General features: G+C 40.3%; 1 protein-coding gene across 3 annotated transcripts in view; it reads right to left on the bottom strand.

The window, feature by feature from the left end:
* Positions 1-652, bottom strand: part of RUFY1 (RUN and FYVE domain containing 1) — a 59,144-nt gene extending 58,492 nt beyond the window's left edge. For all 3 annotated transcript variants that reach the window (XM_059917910.1, XM_059917911.1, XM_059917909.1), the window contains exon 1: positions 366-652. In XM_059917910.1, the coding sequence (XP_059773893.1) occupies positions 366-639 (274 nt within the window). In that variant the 5' untranslated portion in view covers positions 640-652. The remainder of the gene's footprint in view (positions 1-365) is intronic.
* Between the last annotated feature and the right edge of the window lie 20,806 nt (positions 653-21,458).

Genomic DNA, 21,458 nt, shown 5'->3' on the forward strand with positions numbered 1-21,458 from the left:
AAGCAGAGAACAGTACGGTTTCATTTCTTAAGTAAGTCCTTTAAAAATTAATAAGGACTACCTAAGCTTAAACTCGTACATTTTAAAGTATAAAGTTCACCAGTGAGAATAAGAATGCTGCCTGGGTAACACAACTAGAAGTGAAGTCGCCCCAATCTCAGGCCACCCACGCCCACGTATTTATCTTGGCATGGACACACGGTATAAAGAAAACAGACGAGTAGTTACGCGAGTTAACAGGCTGTTTTTTTAACAACCTGTCTAACAGGCTGAGTCGGTTAAGCACCCTTGCCAGCCTGGCTCCCACCGTAAAACGGCCACCCGTCCCACGGAAACATCGTGGGTCGCGCCCGGCCAGAGCCTACCTGCGCGCGCCGCGCCCTCCGCGCCGCCGTCCGCACCGCCCAGCCCAGCGGCTGCGCGCAGCGCGCTCCCGCAGCTCGCCGACAGGTTGCCAGTGGCCTTCCGCGCCAGGGTCAGGATGGGCGCCGACCAGCCTTCCGCCGCCGCACGCGGCTTCGCCGCCCTCCGCAGTTCGCCTGGGCCCGGCAGCTGGCTCCGGTCCACGATCTCAAACTCTTCTCCCGGCTCCGGCCCCGGCTCCTGCCCCGCCCGGCAGCGGTCTTCCCCGTCGGCCATCTTGGTCTTGTCACGTGGCCCCAGCAGGCAGCGGACTCGGCGCGGGCGGGCGCTTTTGCGCCCTTGCTACTAGTTTTTCGTGTTCGCGACGGGACTTCCTTCTTACCGCCCTCCTTTCTTTTCTTTCATTTTAAAAAAGCTCGGGAAAGTGCAAATCATAAGAAGCACCCACGTTCTCATCACCTGGGAGGACTTGTTTTCGTGGAAGTTATTCTTGGGCTTTCTCCTTTTGTTGTGGTGCATCCAACCTGGCTTGGGCACAGCCCACATGGCCGTAGTTTTTTTTGTGACACTATTTCCTCTTTTTCATTTTCATTTCATGCTTTACTTCTACGTAGTGATTTTTCTGCAGCAGTTTTCAGAATAAGCCCTAAAAGAGCGGGTAAGGAAACTGTGGGACAGGTGAGGCAGGAAAGCAGGACTTTTTAAAAAAAATAACAAATCTACAGCTTGGCAGGAAAGAGCACACTGTGGTGGACTGGGAATCAGAAGATCCGGACTCTGCTATTAATTAGTTAAATGGTGATAATAATAAAAATAATAAAACCAATTAAAAAAGGAGCACATGGCAGACGTGAATAATTGTGATGATTATCTGTTACTCAACTATGTGGCTTGGGCCAGACGCTCCCAGCAACTAGAGAAAGCCCGCGCGCAGCAGTGAGGACCCAACACAGCCAAAAATAAAAATAAATAAATAAAATTAAAAAAAAAAGAATTTAAGTTGCAGATATTTAGAAATCAAAAAATTTTTACATTAAAATTTGGATATTGGCCTTCTCTTGAGACATAAGAAGTCTTTTGCAACTCAGTATACTCTCTGATGGCAACAAACTGGTGGATTGGATGTTGGCTGCCCTTTTTTTTTTTTTTTTTTTAATTAAAAAATTGTTTTTTATCAGAGTGTAGTTGATTTGCAATGTTGTGTTAGTTTCAAGTGTACAACAAAGTGATTTAGTTATACATATATGTATTCTTCAGATTCTTTTCCAATTTAGGTTATTACAGAGTATTGAGTAGACTTCCCTGTGCTATGCAGTAGGTCCTTATTGATTATCTATTTTATATATAGTATTGTGTATATATGTTAATTTATTTTGGCTGCATTGGGTCTTTGTTGCTGCATGTGGGCTTTCTCTAGTTGCACGAGTGGAGGATACTCTTTGTTGTGGTGTGTGGGCTTTGCATTGCGGTGGCTTCTCTTGTTGCAGAGCACCTCTCGGCACGTGGGGCTTCAGTAGTCGCAGCACACCGGCTCAGTAGTTGTGGCTCATGGGCTTAGTTGCTCCGTGGCATATGGGATCTTCCTGGCCTAGGGGTCGAACCCGTGTTCCCTGCATTGGCAGGCAGAGTCTTAACCATTGCGCCACCAGAGAAGTCCCCGTAAGTTTGTTTTCTGAGTCTGTGAGTCTGTTTCTATTTCGTAAATAAGTTCATTTGTATCATTTTTTTAGATTTCACATATAAGTGATATCATGTGATATTTGTCTTTGTTTTACTTCATTTAGTATGATAATCTCTAGGTCCATCCATCTTGCTGCAAATGGCATTATTTTATTTTTATGGCTGAGTAATATTCCATTGTATATATGTACCACATCTTCTTTATCCATTCATCTGTTGATGGACATTTAGGTTGCTTCTATGTCTTGGCTGTTGTAAATAGGGCTGCAATGAACATTGGGGTACATGTATCTTTTTGAAGTATGGTTTTCTCCAGGTATATGCCCAGGAGTGGGATTGCTGGATAATATGGTATTGGGTTGGCCAAAAAGTGCCTTCGGTTTTTAAGTAAAAATAAAAGACACTTTTTTCATTTTCACCAAGAACTTTATTGAACAATATTCACCCGTTTGTTCCACTACCCTCTGCCATTTTTCAGGCAACTTCGTAATTCCATCTTCCCAAAACTTTTATCTTTTTGAGCAAAGAACTGTTCCAGGTACCGTTTACAGTCTTCCAGGGAATTGAAATTTTTTCCATTAAGAGAATTTTGTAAAGACCGAAATAAATGTAAATCCAAAGGTGCAATGTCTGGTGAATACAGCGGATGGATCAGAACTGTGACAGTTTTTGCCTGGTCATCAAAGATGACATTGTGATTAACATAACCAAGCTGGTGCAAATGATTTTCAATGCTTGATTTGGATATTTTGAGTAGGTAGGCTATCTCCCGCGTGGTATAATGTTGATCTCAATTAATGTCTCGATTTGATCGCTATCAACTTCAACTGGTCTACCTGACCGTGGCGCATCATCCAGTGAGAAATCTCCATCATGATACTTCGCAAACCACTTTTGACATGTTCGATTGTTTCGAATGAAGTTAAAGACAACTAAGTGCTACTAGAGCCATCTTACAGAAAAAACTGAAAGAACATTTTGGCCAACCCAATAGCTCTATTTTTAGTTTTTTAAGGAACCTCCATACTGTTCTCCGTAGTGGCTGTACCAATTTACATTCCCACCAACAGTGTAGGAGGGGGTTCCCTTTTCTCCACACTCTCTCCAGCATTTATTGTTTGTAGATGGCTGCCCTTTTAGAAGCCAGGTTCTTCTGGCATCTTGGTCTAGCTCCTTTAACTAGTTTTTATTATCTGTCTGGTCCCTGGAGGCCAGTTGTTTTCTGTGGGGAGAGTGGGGTGGGGAGTGACTGAGGAATTTGTGGGCTTGCTGTTTGAATTTTCACAATGTTTGAGGGGATGCTACTGGTCTTTACTGGAATAGGGTAGACGGGGTATTGGGTAGTCTGGAAGAACTGTCTGCATCCTTCATTACTTTCCAGTGTCGCCGGACAATCATGTAGGTGAAAAGCTTGTTTATAATGATCAGAGGCTGGAACCTAATTCCATTTTGCATAAAAACGTAAACTTTTTTTGGGGAGTAGTTTTAATATTCTGTCAGGCTAGGTTATGCTGCTGTAACAAATAACCCCCAAATCTTCATGGTTTAACATAACAGAAGTCCTTTTCTTATCGAGATATTGAATATAGTTTGCTGTGCTATACAGTAAATCATTGTTATTTATCTGTTTTATATATGGTAGTGTGTATCTGTTAATCCCATACTCCTAATTTATCCCTCCCCCTCTGCTTCTCCTTTGGTAACCGTAAGTTTTGTTTTCTGTGTCTGTGAGTCTGTATTTGTTTGTACATAAGTTCATTTGTACTATTTTTTAGATTCCACATATAAGTGGTATCATATAGTATTTGTCTTTGTCTGACTTACTTCACTTAGTATGATAATCTCTAGGTCCATCCATGTTGCTGCAAATGGCAATATTTCACTCATTTTTATGGCTGAGTAATATTCTATTTCATCTATATCTATATCTATATCTATATCTATATATATATATCTATATATCACATCTTCTTTATCCATTCATCTGTTGATGGACACTTAGGTTGCTTCCATGACTTGGCTATTGTAAACAGTCCTGCTATGAATATGGGGTGCACGTATCTTTTCAGATTAGAGTTTTTGTCTGTTCTGGATATATGCCCAGAAGAGCATTTTAACAAATGCCTTCTGTGTGGTTGGACCTAGTCCTTTTCTCCTCCCTTCTCAGACTTGTTTCTCGTGTCTTGGATTTCATTGGTCTGCTGCCTCCTGCTGAGTGTGATTCCTTCCTCTGCCCATTGCCATCACTCTCACTTAAAAAAAAATCTTCTGAAAAAAAAAAAAAAATCTTTTGGAGGATTCTCAGACTCCATCTCTCAAATCAGGCCCTGCCCGTCTATGCCCAGTACCACTGCCTGAGTGGATTCTTGCCTGGTTTGTAGTCACTCTCCAGGACACCTCCTTGTGCCTTGCAGCTTTACCTCCTCCATCTGTTCTAGACACCTCAGCCAAGGACTTCCAAGACCCAGGGCTGATCCTTTCACCTTCCTGCTTTCAAGTCTCCCTTTGCTTCCCTGTGGCAGGAGGCTTTGTCTTGTCTTTGTGCTGCAGTTGCAGATTGCTCATTTTCTCCTTGGTGTGGACTAGAGGTTGAGTTATGCAGCATCCCAGGATGTTTGGGTGACTTGCTTGAGACCGAAGTGGTAGCCAAAGAGATGGATCCTCGTGGCTTCATTGGGATTGTGAGTTGACCTATCAGTAGGGAGTACTTTACTAATTTTGTCTCACATGTATATATTTTGTACACTTTGACTTGCATTTCATAATCTAGGAGAGTTTCACTATCTGGACATAGTTGGTACCCTGGAGCCAAGAATGGCCAATTAAGGTCAAATCATTTTTCTGAACAATGCAATATGAAGCACACACAATTGGCTATGGTCTTCTGCCATAAGTGTTTACCTATAAACAAAACAAGCTTTTAGAACAGCACTGTCTGATAGAATCCTTGGATGTAAATGTTCTAGATCTGTGCTGTTCTGTACGGTGGCCAGGAGCCACAGGTGGCCACTGAGCACTTGCAATGAAGCGCGTGTGACTGGGTTTTAGGAAACCTAGGGGAGAAAGGAAGAAGGGAGACAGCACCTGTAGTAAACAGTGAGACACTCCCGGAAGGGGCAGCACCCCCTGGACCTGGTGGAACAGGCAACCCTGATGAGACTGGAACTACCTGCTGGAAAGACTTCTTTTTGTCAGTTGGGAACATTTGAATACAGATTGCATATTAGATATTATGGAATTATTGTTAATTTTGTTCAATGTGATAATGGGTTTTGGGTATGCCCGAAAACGCCTTTATTTTTTAGAGCTGATTTAGAGTATCAAGTGGTAACACCTCATGATGTCTGTAATTTACTTTAAAATACTTCAGCACAAGAAAATATTTGTTGCAAACATGGCAAGATCTTGACAGTTTTGAAATCTAGGTAATGAGTGTAGGAGGGTTATTATGTATTCTCTCTACTTTTCTGAATGTCTGACTTTTCATAATAAAAAGGAAAAAGATATATAAAAAAGTGACTCCATATGAAATAGAAGCCAATGTTTCATAAAGACTGAAAAATCTTAGGGAGTTCCCTGGTGGTCCAGTGGTTAGGACTCAGTGCTTTCACTGCCGAGGAGCCGGCTTCAATCCCTGGTCGGGGTAATAAGATCCCACAAGCCGCACAGTGTGGCCACAAAACAAAAGGACTGAAAAATCCTCACAAAAGACTTGATTGAGATTTAATTTTGAATAATGAAAACAAAAATAAGTTACCTTTATCATATATTTATCAAAATTTAGAATGTGTTTGCAACCATGTGCTATTTTTATAATGAGTAAAGAATGAATAAGTGCTAATTTTTTTTGCACAATTTTTCTGAAGAAAATCACATTATATAGCTTTATTCATTTCACATCTGACTCACAGTGGAGTCAGAAAGAGGGTCCAAAAATATTTAGGCTTCATATTTTTTCTCAAGGCCGCTTTAATCCTGCGATAGATAAACCATACCTTATTTTGGCTACCTTTTCATTTTATTTGTATCTCTTTTCATGTAGCTAGTACTCAAGCTAGTTGGCCCAAAGTGGAAAAGTAATTATCCCATTCACCATGCTATCGTCCTTCTAGATATTTTTGTGGGATGTCTCATAGGAACAAACAAGCTATTTTGCAATATTATTACTCTATGTTTGAGCCCATCTAAGCTCACTCTTCACTTTTAATATGTTCTAAATTTACTATTGTTTTCAACCATTCTGTGTTGAAGCTCCTGTTGGATCAGCAGCATTGGTTTTCTTTTCTGCCGATCTTACGTGTCAGTGGCTTTGTGTGGGATTGGGTGGGACTTGAGCATCACTTTTGTTTACTCTGTGAATTCTTGCATCGTGTGCAGATTTACGGCTTCACTGTACAATTGATTTGCATTGTAGACATCTGACATTCAGCTAGAGACTGGCTAGCCATTGGCCCAGTACATGAGGTATGATGCTTTGGGGTTCAGCAGGAAATGAGCTTTGAGTAGGGATGGATTTTATAAGTGGTAGTATATTTTATAAGTGATAATATTAATATACTCATTAGTGAATATTTTAACATTACCGAGACTTCTGCTTCTCTGAATGGCCTTGTAACTGCAGGGACTTGGGTAAAATATCCTCAGATGATGAGTTTAGAACTGTAGAACTTGTTGTGGTGGTTGGTTATAACTGAATGGGATGTAGGTGCTGTTGCTGAGATGGCGTCAAAGTATGGCAGTTGAAAGGGTAACCAACTGAAAGGAAAACTCAGTTTTCCTACTCACAATACTTCTGACGCTAACTGCCCAGAGTTAGTGCAGATCCCACAGGGTAAGGGCTCAGTCCTACAAGACTGTTCCCTCAATTCAGATGCCAATCTAGGCCTCCAGTGAACTGAGTCCCCCTAAGACTGATATCATCATTAATGTACAAACTCAGGTTGTTTCTCCAGGGCAAGATGAGCTAACAGACCCCCAAGCCATGGACCACCTGGCTAGAGAATTTCAAACTGGAGACATCCTGACCCCTGAAATTACGATTAAGAAATGTCACAAGACGATGATTAATCCCAGCTTCTTTGTTCTTCCCCTTCAAAAACACCCCCAACTCAAAGGTAAGGTTGGAGTGGATCTGAGGCTTGTCTCCCACTCCCTTGCTTGATGCCCTGCAAATAAACCCTTACTTTGCTGCAAACACCTGCTGTCGGAGTTTGGCTTTCTGTGCTGAGGGCATAAGAGCCCTTGCTTAGTGACACAGGTGCTTCTGACTGACTGGCTATAAATAGGCAGTTCCCACAACCCCCTCCTCAGGTTTCATAACTTGCTAGAATGACGGAACTGAGGAAAATGCCTAACTTAATTACTGTTTATGGTAAAGATATAACTCAGAAACAGCCAAATGGAAGAGATGCATAGGGCAAGGTATGTGGGAAGGGGTTTGGAGCTTCCACACCCTCTCTGGGTGCATTACCCTGTCAGCACCTTGATGTGAACCCTATTGTTTAGGGTTTTAATGAAGGTTCAATTACATGATTGATTATTGACCATAGGTGACTGAACTCAATCTCCAGCTCCTTCCCCCTCCCAGGAGGCGGGGGTGGGGTGGGCATGAAAGTTCCAACTCTCTAATCACAGGGTTGGTTCTTCTGGCAACCAGCCCTTATCCTCTAAGGGTCACCTCATTAACATAAACTCAGGTATGTTTGAAAGGGGCTTATTAGGAATAACAAAAGATGCTCCCATCTCTCTTTCATTCAGGAAATTACACGAGTTTTAAGTGCTCTGTGCTGGGAACCAGGAGCAGAGATCAAATATAACTTTCTTATTATGTATCACAGTTATTTTATGAAAATAATCTTGTATTAATTAAAAATAGATAGCTCACTTATAAAAAAGTTAACCTGAGCATTTGCATAATGAATTTGCATAATGAATTTGTATAATGTGTCCCTAAGGGAGAGAGCCCTCATTATGTCAATGAGTGACCTGTCCTTTCCCTGCTTAGCACCTTGCGGTCACCATGGAACAGTGGAGAGAATCTTGAGTGCAGCCCAGCTCATGCTTTCGGAGGAAATACCAAGGGCCAGAAAGGTAGGCTTTAAAGCGCCTGCCAGGGACTTCAAAAACAATGGACTTTCTGTTTTGGTAACATTTTTCCATAACAGATCATATAAATTTACCTAGTACTCTCCCCTGCCCCACATTTTATTATGAAAAAATTTAAACATAGAGTACGTATAACACTTACCATGTCTATGTATTTATCCCTGTGTCCATCCATTAATCCATCTTATTTTTTGATGTACTTTAAAGGAGATTCCAGATCCTAATACTTAAAAAACCTTTTTATCTAGAAATAATTTCAATCTTAAGAAAAGTTGCAAAGAATAAAGATGGCACAGAGTACAACTGTATACCCTTTACCCAGATTCACCTGTGGTTAACATTTCACTCTATATGTGTTATCATTTGCATGTGCTGTCTCTCTATCTGTATTTATATATGTACATTTTTACCCTGAACTTTTTTGGGGGTATATTACATACAATTATGACCTGTTACACTTAAATCCTTTAGGATATATTTCTTAAAAACTGGGATATTCTCTTACATAACCATGGTAAAGTTATCATATTTAACACTGAACATTTATATCAATTCCTAACTTAAAAAAATGATTGTACAGGGACTTCCCTGGTGGTCCAGTGGTTAAGAGTCTGCCTTCCAATGCAGGGGGCGCGGGTTCGATCCCTGGTTGGGGAACTAAGATCCCATATGCTGCGTGAAAACTAAGCATCCGCACTGCAATGAAGAGTCCGTGTGCAGCAACAAAAAAACGATCCCACATGCAGGCAACCCGATGTAGCCAGATTAATTAATTAATTAATTAATTAAAAAAATTGATCACACAACATGGTATGGATGTTATTGAATGAAAGTTTGTGTGCCCGACGCACAGTGAGGCCAAACAAACTGAAATGTTGGAGTTTGGAGCAGAGAAAGGTTTATTGCAGGCCTGAGCAAGGAGAATGGGTTACTCCTAAACTCCTCAAAGTGTTTCAGCAAAGCATTTTTTTTTAATTAATTAATTTTATTTTATTTATTTATTTTTGGCTGTGCTGGGTCTTTGTTGCTGAGGGCAGGCTTCTTCTAGTTGCGGTGAGCGGGGGGCTACTCTTCGTTGCGGTGCACGGGCTTTTCGTTGCGGTGGCTTCTCTTGTTGCAGAGCATGGGCCCTAGGCGCGCGGGCTTCAGTAGTTGTGGCTGTGGGCTCTAGAGCGCAGGCTCAGTAGTGGTGGCGCATGGTCTTAGTTGCTCCGCGGCATGTGGGATCTTCCCTGACCAGGGCTCGAGCCCGTGCACCCTGCATTGGCAGGCGGATTCTTAGCCACTGCACCACCAGGGAAGCCCTCAGCAAAGCATTTTTAAAGACAAGGTGAGGGAGGGGCATCCCAGGGTACGTGATCAGATCGTGTACAATCCTCTGATTGGTTGATGTAACAAGGTGGTTAATGTTATCAGTCCTTAGGCTCCTGAAGTTCTGGGGGCTGCTCTGTGCTCATGATCATCAAGTAATTAATTGCTTCCATTCCCTGGTGGCTTTAGCATCTGAAAAACTCAGGAAATATTCATCATGTGCATCAGATACTATTATCTGGGTACTTCAGAGAGGAGCTAAAGCAGAGGATATGGGGGAGTTACATGGAGGTATCTTCATTTATTTTATTTATTTTATTTATCAATTCCCTATTGTTGGATATGTGGATAGTTTCCTAATTTTCAATATTTAAATACCACTCTATCTTTGTGTACTGATCTCCTAGATAACTTTCTGGGAATGGAATTTTGGGTCAAAATATTAACATTAAAAAAAATCTTGATTTGCAGTAGATTGTCAAATGAAGATTGTACACTGCTACCAAGGAGTTATGAAAATGTTCACTTTCCTCCATCTTTCCAACACTAGATATTTATCAACCTTTAGAAAAGTGGGCCAATTTGATAAATGAGAAAGATGTCTCATCTTTCTTTGATTATTAAGTATAGACGCACTGTTAATTGCACGCCCAGTATCAATTCCCTCTTCTTTTTTGCTAATTGAATGCTGATTTTGTTATTAGACTAAGCCCTACACGGGATACTCATGTTTATTACCTCCCTGGTAGCCAGGGGTGCCATGCGGCATAGTTCTGACCAATGAACTGTAACTAATGTATTGGGGCTTTTGGGAAGTCTTTTTTTTTTTTTTTTTAAAGTATTTTTTTTTTTTTTTAAAGAAATTCACTTTCTTCTATTTATTTATTTATGACTGTGTTGAGTCTTCGTTTCTGTGCGAGGGCCCCCCCCCCCCCCCCCCCCCCCAGCCGCGGCAAGTGGGGACCACTCTTCATCGCAGTGCGCGGGCCTCCCACCATCGCGGCCCCTCCTGCCGCGGAGCACAGGCTCCAGACGCGCAGGCTCAGTAATTGTGGCTCACGGGCCCAGCCGCTCCGCGGCATGCGGGATCCTCCCAGACCAGGGCTCGAACCCGTGCCCCCTGCATTGGCAGGCAGACTCTCAACCACTGCGCCACCAGGGAAGCCCCCTGGGAAGTCTTTTGCTTTTCCTGATAAGTGGGAAAAACCTATAACATTTACCATGTCTGTCTATGTATTCATCAGCTGATGATCCACTTCCTTTCTCTTTTTTTCCTGCCTTGAATGTAGACATGATGCCTGGAGCTATGGCAGCTATTTTGGCATCATAATGTGACAAGCATGAGGGAATAGTCAAGTAAATAACTCCATTTGTTTAAGCCACAGTAAATCTCTTACTTGCAGCTGCAAGTATTTCTAAATGATGTATACCTAGTGAACCTGAACTTCATTTTGTGTGCTAGTTGCACAGTTTGTTTACTGCTGTATGATAATCCTTGGTTTGCCTGTCTGGCTCCTCTCTATAGTGGGAGCTCCTTGAGAAAAGCGACCACCTGACAATAACACTCACTTCTGTATGACAGAGCAGACACAGATTGAGTGCTTATTAAGTGTGTCTTGAAGGAATGAATGATATCATTTAATTCCATATGCAAATTATTTTTATTTTTAAAAATGATTATTTTTTAATTTATTTGGCTGCATTGGGTCTTAGTTGCAGCATGCAGGATCTTCATTGTGGCATGTGGGATCTTTCGTTGTGGTGTGCAGGCTCTCTAGTTGTGACGCATGGGCTCTAGAGCACGTGGGCTCAGTAGTTGCCGTGCATGGGCTTAGTTGCCCTGCAGCATGTGGGATCTTAGTTCCCTGACCAGGGATCAAACCCCCGTCCCCTGCATTGGAAGGCAGATTCTTAACCACTGGACCACCAGGGAAGTCCCCCATATGCAAATTATTTTTAAAATGGAGAGTCCATGATGGATATTTACTTGTTAGGGTAGATGGCTCCTCCAGGTCATTTCCTGAACCAGTATTCTCAAAGTCTTTGGTCTTTTTACTCCTTTATCAGTATGAGAGATTCTCATTCTCTAAGGCTGTGCCTCCTAATCTTTTTCATATCATGACTCACTTAGAACATGATAATGTTTGTTGTACAACACAGCATTGTAAATGGATGGAGGGCTTTTTGCTACAGAAGTAGCACTTGGGGAGTCGGGCTTCCCCAGACTTCACTGGGTCACCCCTGGGCCAAAAGCATCAGCATCTCTGAACAGCTACTTGCCCAATAGCTTCACTAGTCTGGAAGCTCTGCTCTGCTCTAAGGAGAGGTGAAGGCTTTTCTACTTCCCAGTGAGAAATAATCATGAATACTTTAAAATTTATGCCAAAAGAAAGACACACACGACTATGTAACAAATATCAATGTTTGGCTCCATCTAGAGGTCTAAAATGGATCTGGGTTTCTAACAATCCAGGATTTGACAGTTTGCATCCATCCATCCGTTCTTACCCACCCATTTATCTTTATCCATCCTCCATTCATCCATATCCATCTTCCCACCCATCCATCCATTCATCCTCCCATCCAACCTTCAATCCATTCATATCCATTTTTCCATCCATGTAGCCATCACAGTGTACAAGGCCCTATGTGATCTGATACTTGCGAATCTTTCTGATCCCATTTTGTATCATTATATGTGGATTTGTTAAGTTATACATGATTTTTTTGTTCCTTAAACACATCAAGCTTATTCTTTGCATATGCTTTTCTCCCTCTGCTTGGAATGATTTTTCTCCCAGGCTTAGCCTTACTGACTTTTGATCATCATCCTTCATATCCAAGCTCAATTCAACTTTTCAGAGAGACCTTCCCTAATCACTCTAAAATATATACCCCCTTCCAGCCTCCAGGCCTTCTTTGTCACTTCACACAGTTTTACTTCCTTCATAACATTAATACTTATGACATTTTCAGACATCTTCCTGTTTTTTCGGTATTGTTTTTTTTGGTATTTCCTCCCCTCACTGGAATGTAGCTCCGAGGGAAGCTTATTTCTCGTGTTCACTGCTGTATCACCAGTGCTCAGAACAAACTACCCCCATATGTTAGTGATTTTAAACAACAAAAGTTATTATTATTTCATGCTTACATCACACAGCCACCTTGATTGGCAGAGTTGTCCTCTGTTCTTCTCACTTAGAGTTCTCCCAGTTGGCTGAGCGCCCCTGACTCTGGAACTTCCTTTATTACCTCCGCAGGAGGAAGGGAACAGAGAGAAAAGTGACCAAGTGACCTGCTCCTAAAGGCTTCCTCACAGAAGTGACCCATATGCTCTTCTGCTCATATTTCATCTGTGAGAGTGGATGCATGGCCATGCCTAAATTCAGGGGGGTGGGAAATGCAATCCCATCATGCATCTAGAAGAACCAGAACTGGAGGTGACCAAGACTGATGATTTCCTTAGTGAGACAGACACAAACAAAAAGTGCCATGAGGGGCTCTGCTAGAAGGGGTAGCAGAGCACAATACCTCCTGATCCACAGAGGAGCCAGTGGTCACCCTCTTGGGCGGTGGTGAGGAAGTGCCAAAAAGGATGCACAGGGTGCTAATATGGCCTGAGTCTTGAAAGACGAGCAGTTGCTCACCTCCATCAGAGCTGGGGGTAGGCAGAGGAAGCAGTCAGAGTAAAGTACAGAGGCCTGAAATAGCTCTAAGACCTGCAACTTGTGCAGAATGGGATGTGGGCTTTGACTGATGGAATGGGTAATGGTGGGTCTGGAAAAACGCCTGAGTGCAGACCTTGGAGGATGCTGATGTTATCCTGTGAGTAACAGGGACAGTGATGCTTGTAAAGCAGGGGAGTGACTTGTTCAGGATTGTGCTCTAGAAATTAAAGTATGATGGCAGGCAGCGTGGTTTGAGGGCATATGAGATCAAAGACAGGTAGACCAGTTGGAAGACCATTCATGGTCATCCAGGTGAGAGATGAGGAGATCTGAAATGAGACAGAAACAGTGGGGATTACAAAAAGCAGTCTAACGTCAGAGATGTTTGAGAAGGAGGGTCTAGAGGACTTGGATATTGGTGAGACATGGGGGTGAGGGGGAGGGAGAATTGAAGGATATGCTCAGCTTTCTGACCCAGGTGAGTGGATGTGTGGTGGAGTGGGAGAGAAGAAATGTTCAGGTGGAGCAGTCCAGAATGGGGTAGGACGTGTGGACCCAGAGCTCAGGAGAGCCTGGCCGAGTGTGTCTCCTGCCATGTGAATAGTAGCGAAGGAATGCTGGTGTTAAATGTTAACTCCAGCTATTTGTGAAGGAGTGGGGCTGTGGGAGATGTGATGAACCCACTTGAGGCCTTTCCATCAAGGTCTCTTTATCTGCGGGATCACAGGACCGGGTTCTCGTTCCTGATCTCCAGTCTCTCTGGGAACCTTGCATGGACCACTACATCCATCTAGCCCTAGATTTGCTCTTCTGTGCCAGAATGATACCTGCAATGTGAGTTTATGGGAAGCTCACATGGTGATTTTCTTCTTAAAAAAATTACACATGGTTACATGTCTATATGTTCACTGTAAAAAATCAAAACACAAAAAAGAAAAAGTTCCACTTTTTGTCTCCCCCATCCTTCCCTTCTCCAGCAATAACCACTCTTAAAAGCTTTCTGGGTGTCCATATAGACTGTTTCCTTTGCATTTACTTATATGTGTATAGACTGAGATACACAAATAGTTTTGTTTTTGGTGTTTCCTCCCAACATTTTATTATGAAAAATTTCAAATGTACAGAAAAGTTGAGAGAATTATAGAATCAACACCCTCAAACCACCCAGATTCTAGAATTTACATTTTGCTGTATCGCTTTATCACATGTTGATCCATTTATCCTTATTTCCCCTTATTCATCCATCAATTCATCTTTTTTTAAAAAGTATATTTTAAAGTAAGTTTTTGATATCAGGACACTTCATTTGTAAGCACTTTAGCATACAGTGAATTGCACCAATCTAGAGTTTCCATTCTGTAAGTTTTGACAAATGAATATACTCATGTAACCTAAACCTGTATCAAGAACATTATCATCACCTTCATGCCCCTTTCTGGTCAATTTCTGTCCCCACACTCCAGGGGCAGGCAACCATTCTCTCCTCCTCCTTCTTATTAGTATAGATCAGTTTTTGTTTTTTGGCTGTGTTGGGTCTTTGTTGCTCTGTGCAGCCTTTCTCTAGTTGCAGTGAATGGGGGCTACTCTTAGTTGCAGTGTGCAGACTTCTCATTGCAGTGGCGATCTTCTTGAACCAGGGATCGAACCTGTGTCCCCTGCATTGGCAGGCAGATTCTTAACCACCTCACCACCAGGGAGGTCCTATAGATCAGTTTTTCCTGTTCTAGAATGTTGTGTAAATGGAATCATACAGCATGTATTCTTTTTTTTTTTTTTTTTTTTTTTTTTTTTTTAGTTGTTTTGTTTGTTTTTTTATACTGCAGGTTCTTATTAGGCATCAGTTTTATACACATCAGTGTATACATGTCAATCCCAACCCAGCATGTATTCTTTTATATGTGGCTTCTTTCACTCAGCATGATATTTTTGAGATTCATCCATATGAATGAATTAGTAATTACTTTAAATTTTGACATAATGCAAATACCTTTGAAACTATCACCATGATCAAGATAATGAACATCACCCCCCCATATTTTCCCCATGCCTCATTATAATCCCTTTCTCCAGTCATTCCTGCATAATCCTCCCAGCCCTGGCTTTCTGTCACTATAGGTAGTTTGCATTTTCTAGAGTTTTATATAAATGGAATCATACACTATGTACACTTTTTTTTTTTTTTTTTTAAACTTTGGAAGTAGGCAGTCACCTTTCTCTGCCTCACAGATTTTTTTTCAAAAATATTTATTTATTTATTTATTTTATTTATGGCTGTGTTGGGTCTTCGTTTCTGTGCGAGGGCTTTCTCTGGTTGCGGCAAGCGGGGGCCACTCCTCATCGCGGTGCGCGGGCCTCTCACTATCGCGGCCTCTCCTGTTGTGGAGCACAGGCTCCAGACGTGCAGGCTCAGTAGTTGTGACTCACGGGCCTAGTTGCTCCGCGGCATGTGGGATCTTCCCAGACCAGGGCTCGAACCCGTGTCCCCTGCATTGGCAGGCAGATTCTCAACCACTGCGCCACCAGGGAAGCCCCACTATGTACACTTTTATGTCTGGCTTTTTTCACTCGGCATAATTATTCTGAGATTTATCTTTGTTGTTGTGTGCATCAACAGTTCCTTCCTTATTATTGCTGAGCAGTTTTCCATTGTATGAATACACCAAAATTTACCTATTCACCCTCTTGATGGACACTTGGATTATTTCCAGTTTTTGCAAATAAATCTGCTATGAGAAATTCCAGTCATTTGGATAATTGTTTCCCTTTACATTGTGTGTCTTTTTTATGGCTGCTTTAAAATTTTTTGTCTTTGATTTTTAGCAGTTTGATTTTTATATTTCTGAGCACGGATTTCTTTGGGTTTATTCAGCTTGGGTCTTCACTGAGGTTCCTGAATCTGTAGATTTAGGTCTTTCACCAAATTTGGGAAATTTTCAATCATTATTTATTCAAATATTTTTTCAGTAGTGCATCCTTTTGCCTCTCCTGTAATTCCAATGACATGGATTTTAGACCACTAGGTATTGTCTTATTGTCTCACAGGTCCCTGAGGCTCTGTTCATTTATATCAATCTTTTTTAGTTTCTGCTCTTCAGATTGGGTAACATCTATTGGTCTGTCGTTAAGTTCACTGATTCTTTCCACTTTCTTCTACAGTCTGCTCTTGAGCTCATCCAGTAAATTTTCATTTCAGTGATTATATTTTTTCGTTATAAAAATTTTACTTGGCTTCTTTTCTTTAAGCTTCTGTTTATCTGCTGAGATAGTGTGTGTTCTACTTGTTTCAAGAATGCTTGCCCTTACATCTTGGAACCTGGTTATAATAACTGTTTTAAGATCTGATAATTCCAGCACCTGGGTCATCATGAATTGGTGTGTTAATTGCCCTTTTTTTGGAAAATTGATCACAACTTGCTGGTTCTTTGTGTGTTAAACAATTTTGGATTGTATCCTGGGCATTTTGAGTATAATATCCTATGAGACTCTGAGTATTATTTAAATCTTGTGGAGATTTGTTTTTTCTTAGCAGGCAATTCACTTGGTTAGGTTTAGACTACAAGTTCCAACCTGCCCTCTGTGGGTTCTGATATCTGTTCAGTTTTCATAGCTGACTTGAGCCCTGGTCACTGATCTAACTTGTAATTCAGTTCTCAAAGCCTTTGGTATCCTGTTTGGGGTCAGATCCACGCATGTGCGACTTGGGGGGTGAGCCTAGGAGTTCATATACCACTTTAGGGGACCCCTATTCACAATCTCCTCTACACTCTCTCACTCCTAGGAGCCCCCTTCCTTGTCCTCTGGCTAGAATATCAGGACTGCAGTCTCCCTTCTCTGCACACTTTCTGTGAAGAAGTCTGTCTTCATGGTTAAGTGGTGGAAGGAGAGAGAGGAATAAAAAAGCACAGGACTGCAGCTTCAAGACTGAAATCACTTGGGGCCAGGGCCATGACAGAAAACCAACCAACCAACCTGGGCGTACTCTCCATTCTCTCTTTCCATTAGGGATTCTCTTCCTGCTCCTCGGACAAGAAAGGGAGGGCTTCTCTTGGAGCAATTTCTGTTGGTGCCCAGTATCCAGTTCCAGGATTTGTGCTGCCTTTGAATCCAGACCAGGAGCTATGGAGGCCAAGAACCCCAGGCAATCCACCTCCAGATCATTTGTACTTGAGTTCTGGATTCTTCAATCTGTCCATCACCACTTATTTTTCAGACCCTCAGAGAGCCGCCCCACAGATTGTATCCAGAGTTTTTAGCTTCATTCAGTGGGAAAGACAGAGAGGGCTGTGCTGACTCTATCTTACTTGGAATCAGAATCTCTTAATTGTTTTAAAGAAGATTTAAGAAACATTTGAAGTTGCATTATAATTTTTCCTGGTGGGAAGCTTTGTTTGAATAAACTGCCATTACTAGTATCAAAATATTTCAGAGTAAGTTTAAGTTCTGTAATAAATTCACCTGAAATTATAATGGAATTGCATTAAATTTATAGATTAATATGAAGGAGACGTTGGTGTGTTTCTTCACTTCTTCAGATGATCTTTTATGTCTTTTAAAAGAGTGTTTAAATTTCCTTCATAGTGGTCTTGTACATACTTGTACCACTTGGTTAATTTATAAATAATTTTTTTTTTTTTTAATTATTTCCGATTTTATAAATAATTTTTATATCCACATATATCTTTGCCATTGTGTGTGATATCTTATTTACATTAATTTTGTGTTGGTTTAAGCTAGTGTGAACAAATGTAATTAATTTGTATATTTTTATAAGAAATATATGATCTGTATTTAGATTTCATAAATTTATAATTGAAAAAGTAGATCCACATACCTGAGTTATTTCAGACGTCCGTAAAAGCTTTCTAATAGGGTACATCCATAGGTTACATGCTTATTATTCCACTTACAGGACATTCTGGAAAAGGCAAAACTATGAGAACAGAGAACAGATTAGTGGTTGCTGGAGGTGAGGGGTGGAGGAAGGGTTTAACTAAAAAGGAGATGTATGAGGGACAGTTTTGGGGCAAGAGAACTGTTTTGTATTGGAATTGTGGTGTTGGTTTTACTGCTCTGTGCATGTATCAAAACTCACAGAACTGTACACCAAAGGCAGTAAATTTTAATTAACTTCATGTAAATTAAAAAAAAATAAAAAAGACTCCACAACTGAATAAGTTTAATAAATGCTGAAGTTAACAACATTAAAAAAAGTTTTCCTATAATGGAATTGAGTATCAGTTGTTCAGTTTGAACTTAAAATTAATTAAAGTGAAATAAAACTAAAAAATTCAGTTCCCCAGTCATACTAGCCACATTTCAAGGGCCCATAACCGCAGGTGGCTAGTGGCTACTGTATTAGAAATGCAGTTCTAGAACAACTAGTATAAGGAGAAGAACCAGTTCTGCCTTGCAAATTTGGAAGGACTCACCTATAAAATAGGTTTTGTTTTTTTTTGGTCTAGTCTTGAGTTGGAGGAGGTCTTTGATGACCATTTCAATTAAAAAATAATTACCAATTTATTCAAATTATCTTTCCTCTTGTGCAGTTTTTGTATCTTAAATTTTGTCTCTGGATTTATCCATTTTGTTTAGGTTTAAAAATTATTAGCATTTTATAAGCTATAAATATCTGTTCCTTTACTAATCTTTCCTATTATCTTTTAATCTACAATTATCTCTATTGTATTCCCCCTCTCATTTCTTTGGATTTGGTCTATTGTTCTTTTTCCAACTTTTTGAGTTGAATGCTCATCTCATTTATTTTTAACATTACTTGTTTCCCAATAAATGTATCTAGAGATATATATTTTCCTTCAAGTACTGTGTTAGTTGAGTCCCACAAATTTTAACATCTCTATGGTTCAGTTTTAAATATTTCTTAGTTTGCTTTCTGCTAAGAGTTATTTAGTAATACATTATTTACTTTCTTTCTTTCTTTGTTTTTCCTTTTCTTTTTTCCCTCTCAGCTCCCTTCCTCCTCCTTCTCTCTCTCCCTTCCTTCTTCTCTCTCTTTCTTTCTTTCCATTTCCATTAGAGTTGGAGAACACAGTTGGTATGATATTGAATTTTTGGAATTATTAAAGTGTCCTTTACGGTGCAATCATATGTTTAATTCTTATAAATGTTCTGAATGTGCTTGAAAATTATAAGATTCGGTTTATTGTGGCTCTAGACACATACACACATATACATTTAAAAAGCATTGTGCAGGTCTTTCATATCTCTGCTTATTTTTTTTATCTGCTGGGTTTATTGGTTTCTGAGAGAGGTGTGTTAAAATTATTGATTCTATTACTTCCTACCGTTCTCTCAGTTTCTGAGAATGTATGCTAGCATTATTGACTTATTATTTCTCTCAAAAATTCTTCCAGTTGTGGCTTTCCATAACTCAAGATTCTAAGTTTTGGGCCAAATATGTCTGTGTGGATATATTTTTTTCTATTAGGGTAAATGTATATGTAATTTTGCTAGATATTGTCAATTTCTGCTCCACAGGGTTATAAAATGTGGGCTTCCTACCCAAAGTATATGAGAGTGACAGTTTCCTCAAAACCTTGCCAATAGGGTGTATGGTTAAGTTTTTAGATTTTTGTTACCGTGATGGATGAGAAATTATATCTCAATGTAGTTTTAAGTTGCACTCCTCTTATTATAAGGTAAGTTGAGTTTTTTTCATAGATTTGAGTGGCATTTCCATTTCTTTTTCTGTGACCTGTCTCTTCAGTCCATTTCTCTATTGGGTTGTTGATATTTTTTCTTTTCAACATTTAGAAGATCCTCATATATTAACCATAATAATCCCTTGTATTATAAGTTTCAATTTTTTTTCTCATTTATCTTTTCACTTTGTGGTGGTTTTTGCCATGCAATTCATACTTTAATGTAATCAAATATATACGTCTTTGTCCTTATTGGTTTTGGATTTTGAGTCATATTTAGGAAATCAGAATTTTGTTTCAGATGGGAATCATTGTGTGAGAAAACCTCTGAGGACCTTTGCCTGAAATGATTTCTTTTTTTTGTTACTCTCTCATACTGGAGTGAAAATTTGCCTGGATATTTGGCTAGGTTCAAGTTTCTTTTACTTTGAAAAATTTGACTTGCTCGTTTTGTGTCACTCAGTGTTCTATTGAAAAGTCTGATGTCAATCAGATTCTTATTCAGTAGTAGGTGAACTGTTCTTTTGTTTAGAAGTTTTCAAATATTCTCATTGTCTTTGATCTGCTTAAATGTCATTATACTGTATCTAGCGTGGTGTTTTTCCTTACATCTCCTCTGTGTCACCCTGTGACTTTTTCAATTCAAGAACTTCCATCTTGCTTTGATTCTGGGAAATTTATATCCATTTTTGTTTTCAGGAATTTCTTCTGATTCCTTCTTATCTTTCTTTTGTGGGTCTGTTATCATCTAAATATTGACATTTCTACCTCTATCCTCTAAATCTCTTTCTGTTCCTTTTAATATTTTCTAACCCATTACCCTTTCCAGCTTCCTTCTGGGAGAACTCCTTTATCTGATATTCCAAATGACCAATTCTCTTTTCAGTACTACCTCTTGTATTATTTACACCATCTATTGTGATCTTTATTTCTACTATTACATTTTTGATACCTAATATTTCCACTTATGTTTTATAGTACTTTTTGTTCTCATTTCCTGTTGCTAATATAGTCCCCTGAAGTTTCCTTAAGCTTATTTAAAGTCTCTGTTTGTCCTCTCTAACACTTTTGCTTCAGACGATATATGTTATCCGTCTCTCTCTCTCTCTCTCTGGTACATGTTGGTGCCTTTTGAGCTGGTTGTACTCCTTGCATGTCTAGCTATTTTGAGGGTATCGGACACTTAAGCTGGCCATGAGATTGAAGAAGGGCTGGATGAAGGTGAGGTTCTAGATTGGTGATTAAGGAGTGAAAGGGGATGGGCCCCAAGATGGACTCTGAGATACCACAGAACCACCACTGATCACTCCTTGTTTGCTGCCACCACCGGGCATCTCCTCAGCTCTGAATTTTACCTTCGAATCCCCGTGTTTAAAGGCAGCACCAAGAAGAGGCAGTTTCTATAGGTTGTAATCCTCTAGCCATGAGGACTGGAGCGGAAAAGTGGAGGAGTGATGCCCTGTGAGCCTACACCTCTCTTCATCAACTTTTTTTCCTAGCAATATGTTTCTTATTGTGATAAAATATACACAATATTTTATAATGTGATAACAGTTATCATTTTAACCCTTTGTAAGCATAGAATTCAGTGGCCTTAAATAATTAAATACATTCACAATGTTGTATATCCAGCACCAGTATCTATACCACAAATTTTTTCATCATCGCCAAC

Source organism: Balaenoptera ricei, chromosome 3 (genome assembly GCF_028023285.1).
Source record: "Balaenoptera ricei isolate mBalRic1 chromosome 3, mBalRic1.hap2, whole genome shotgun sequence".
Taxonomy (NCBI): domain Eukaryota; kingdom Metazoa; phylum Chordata; class Mammalia; order Artiodactyla; family Balaenopteridae; genus Balaenoptera; species Balaenoptera ricei.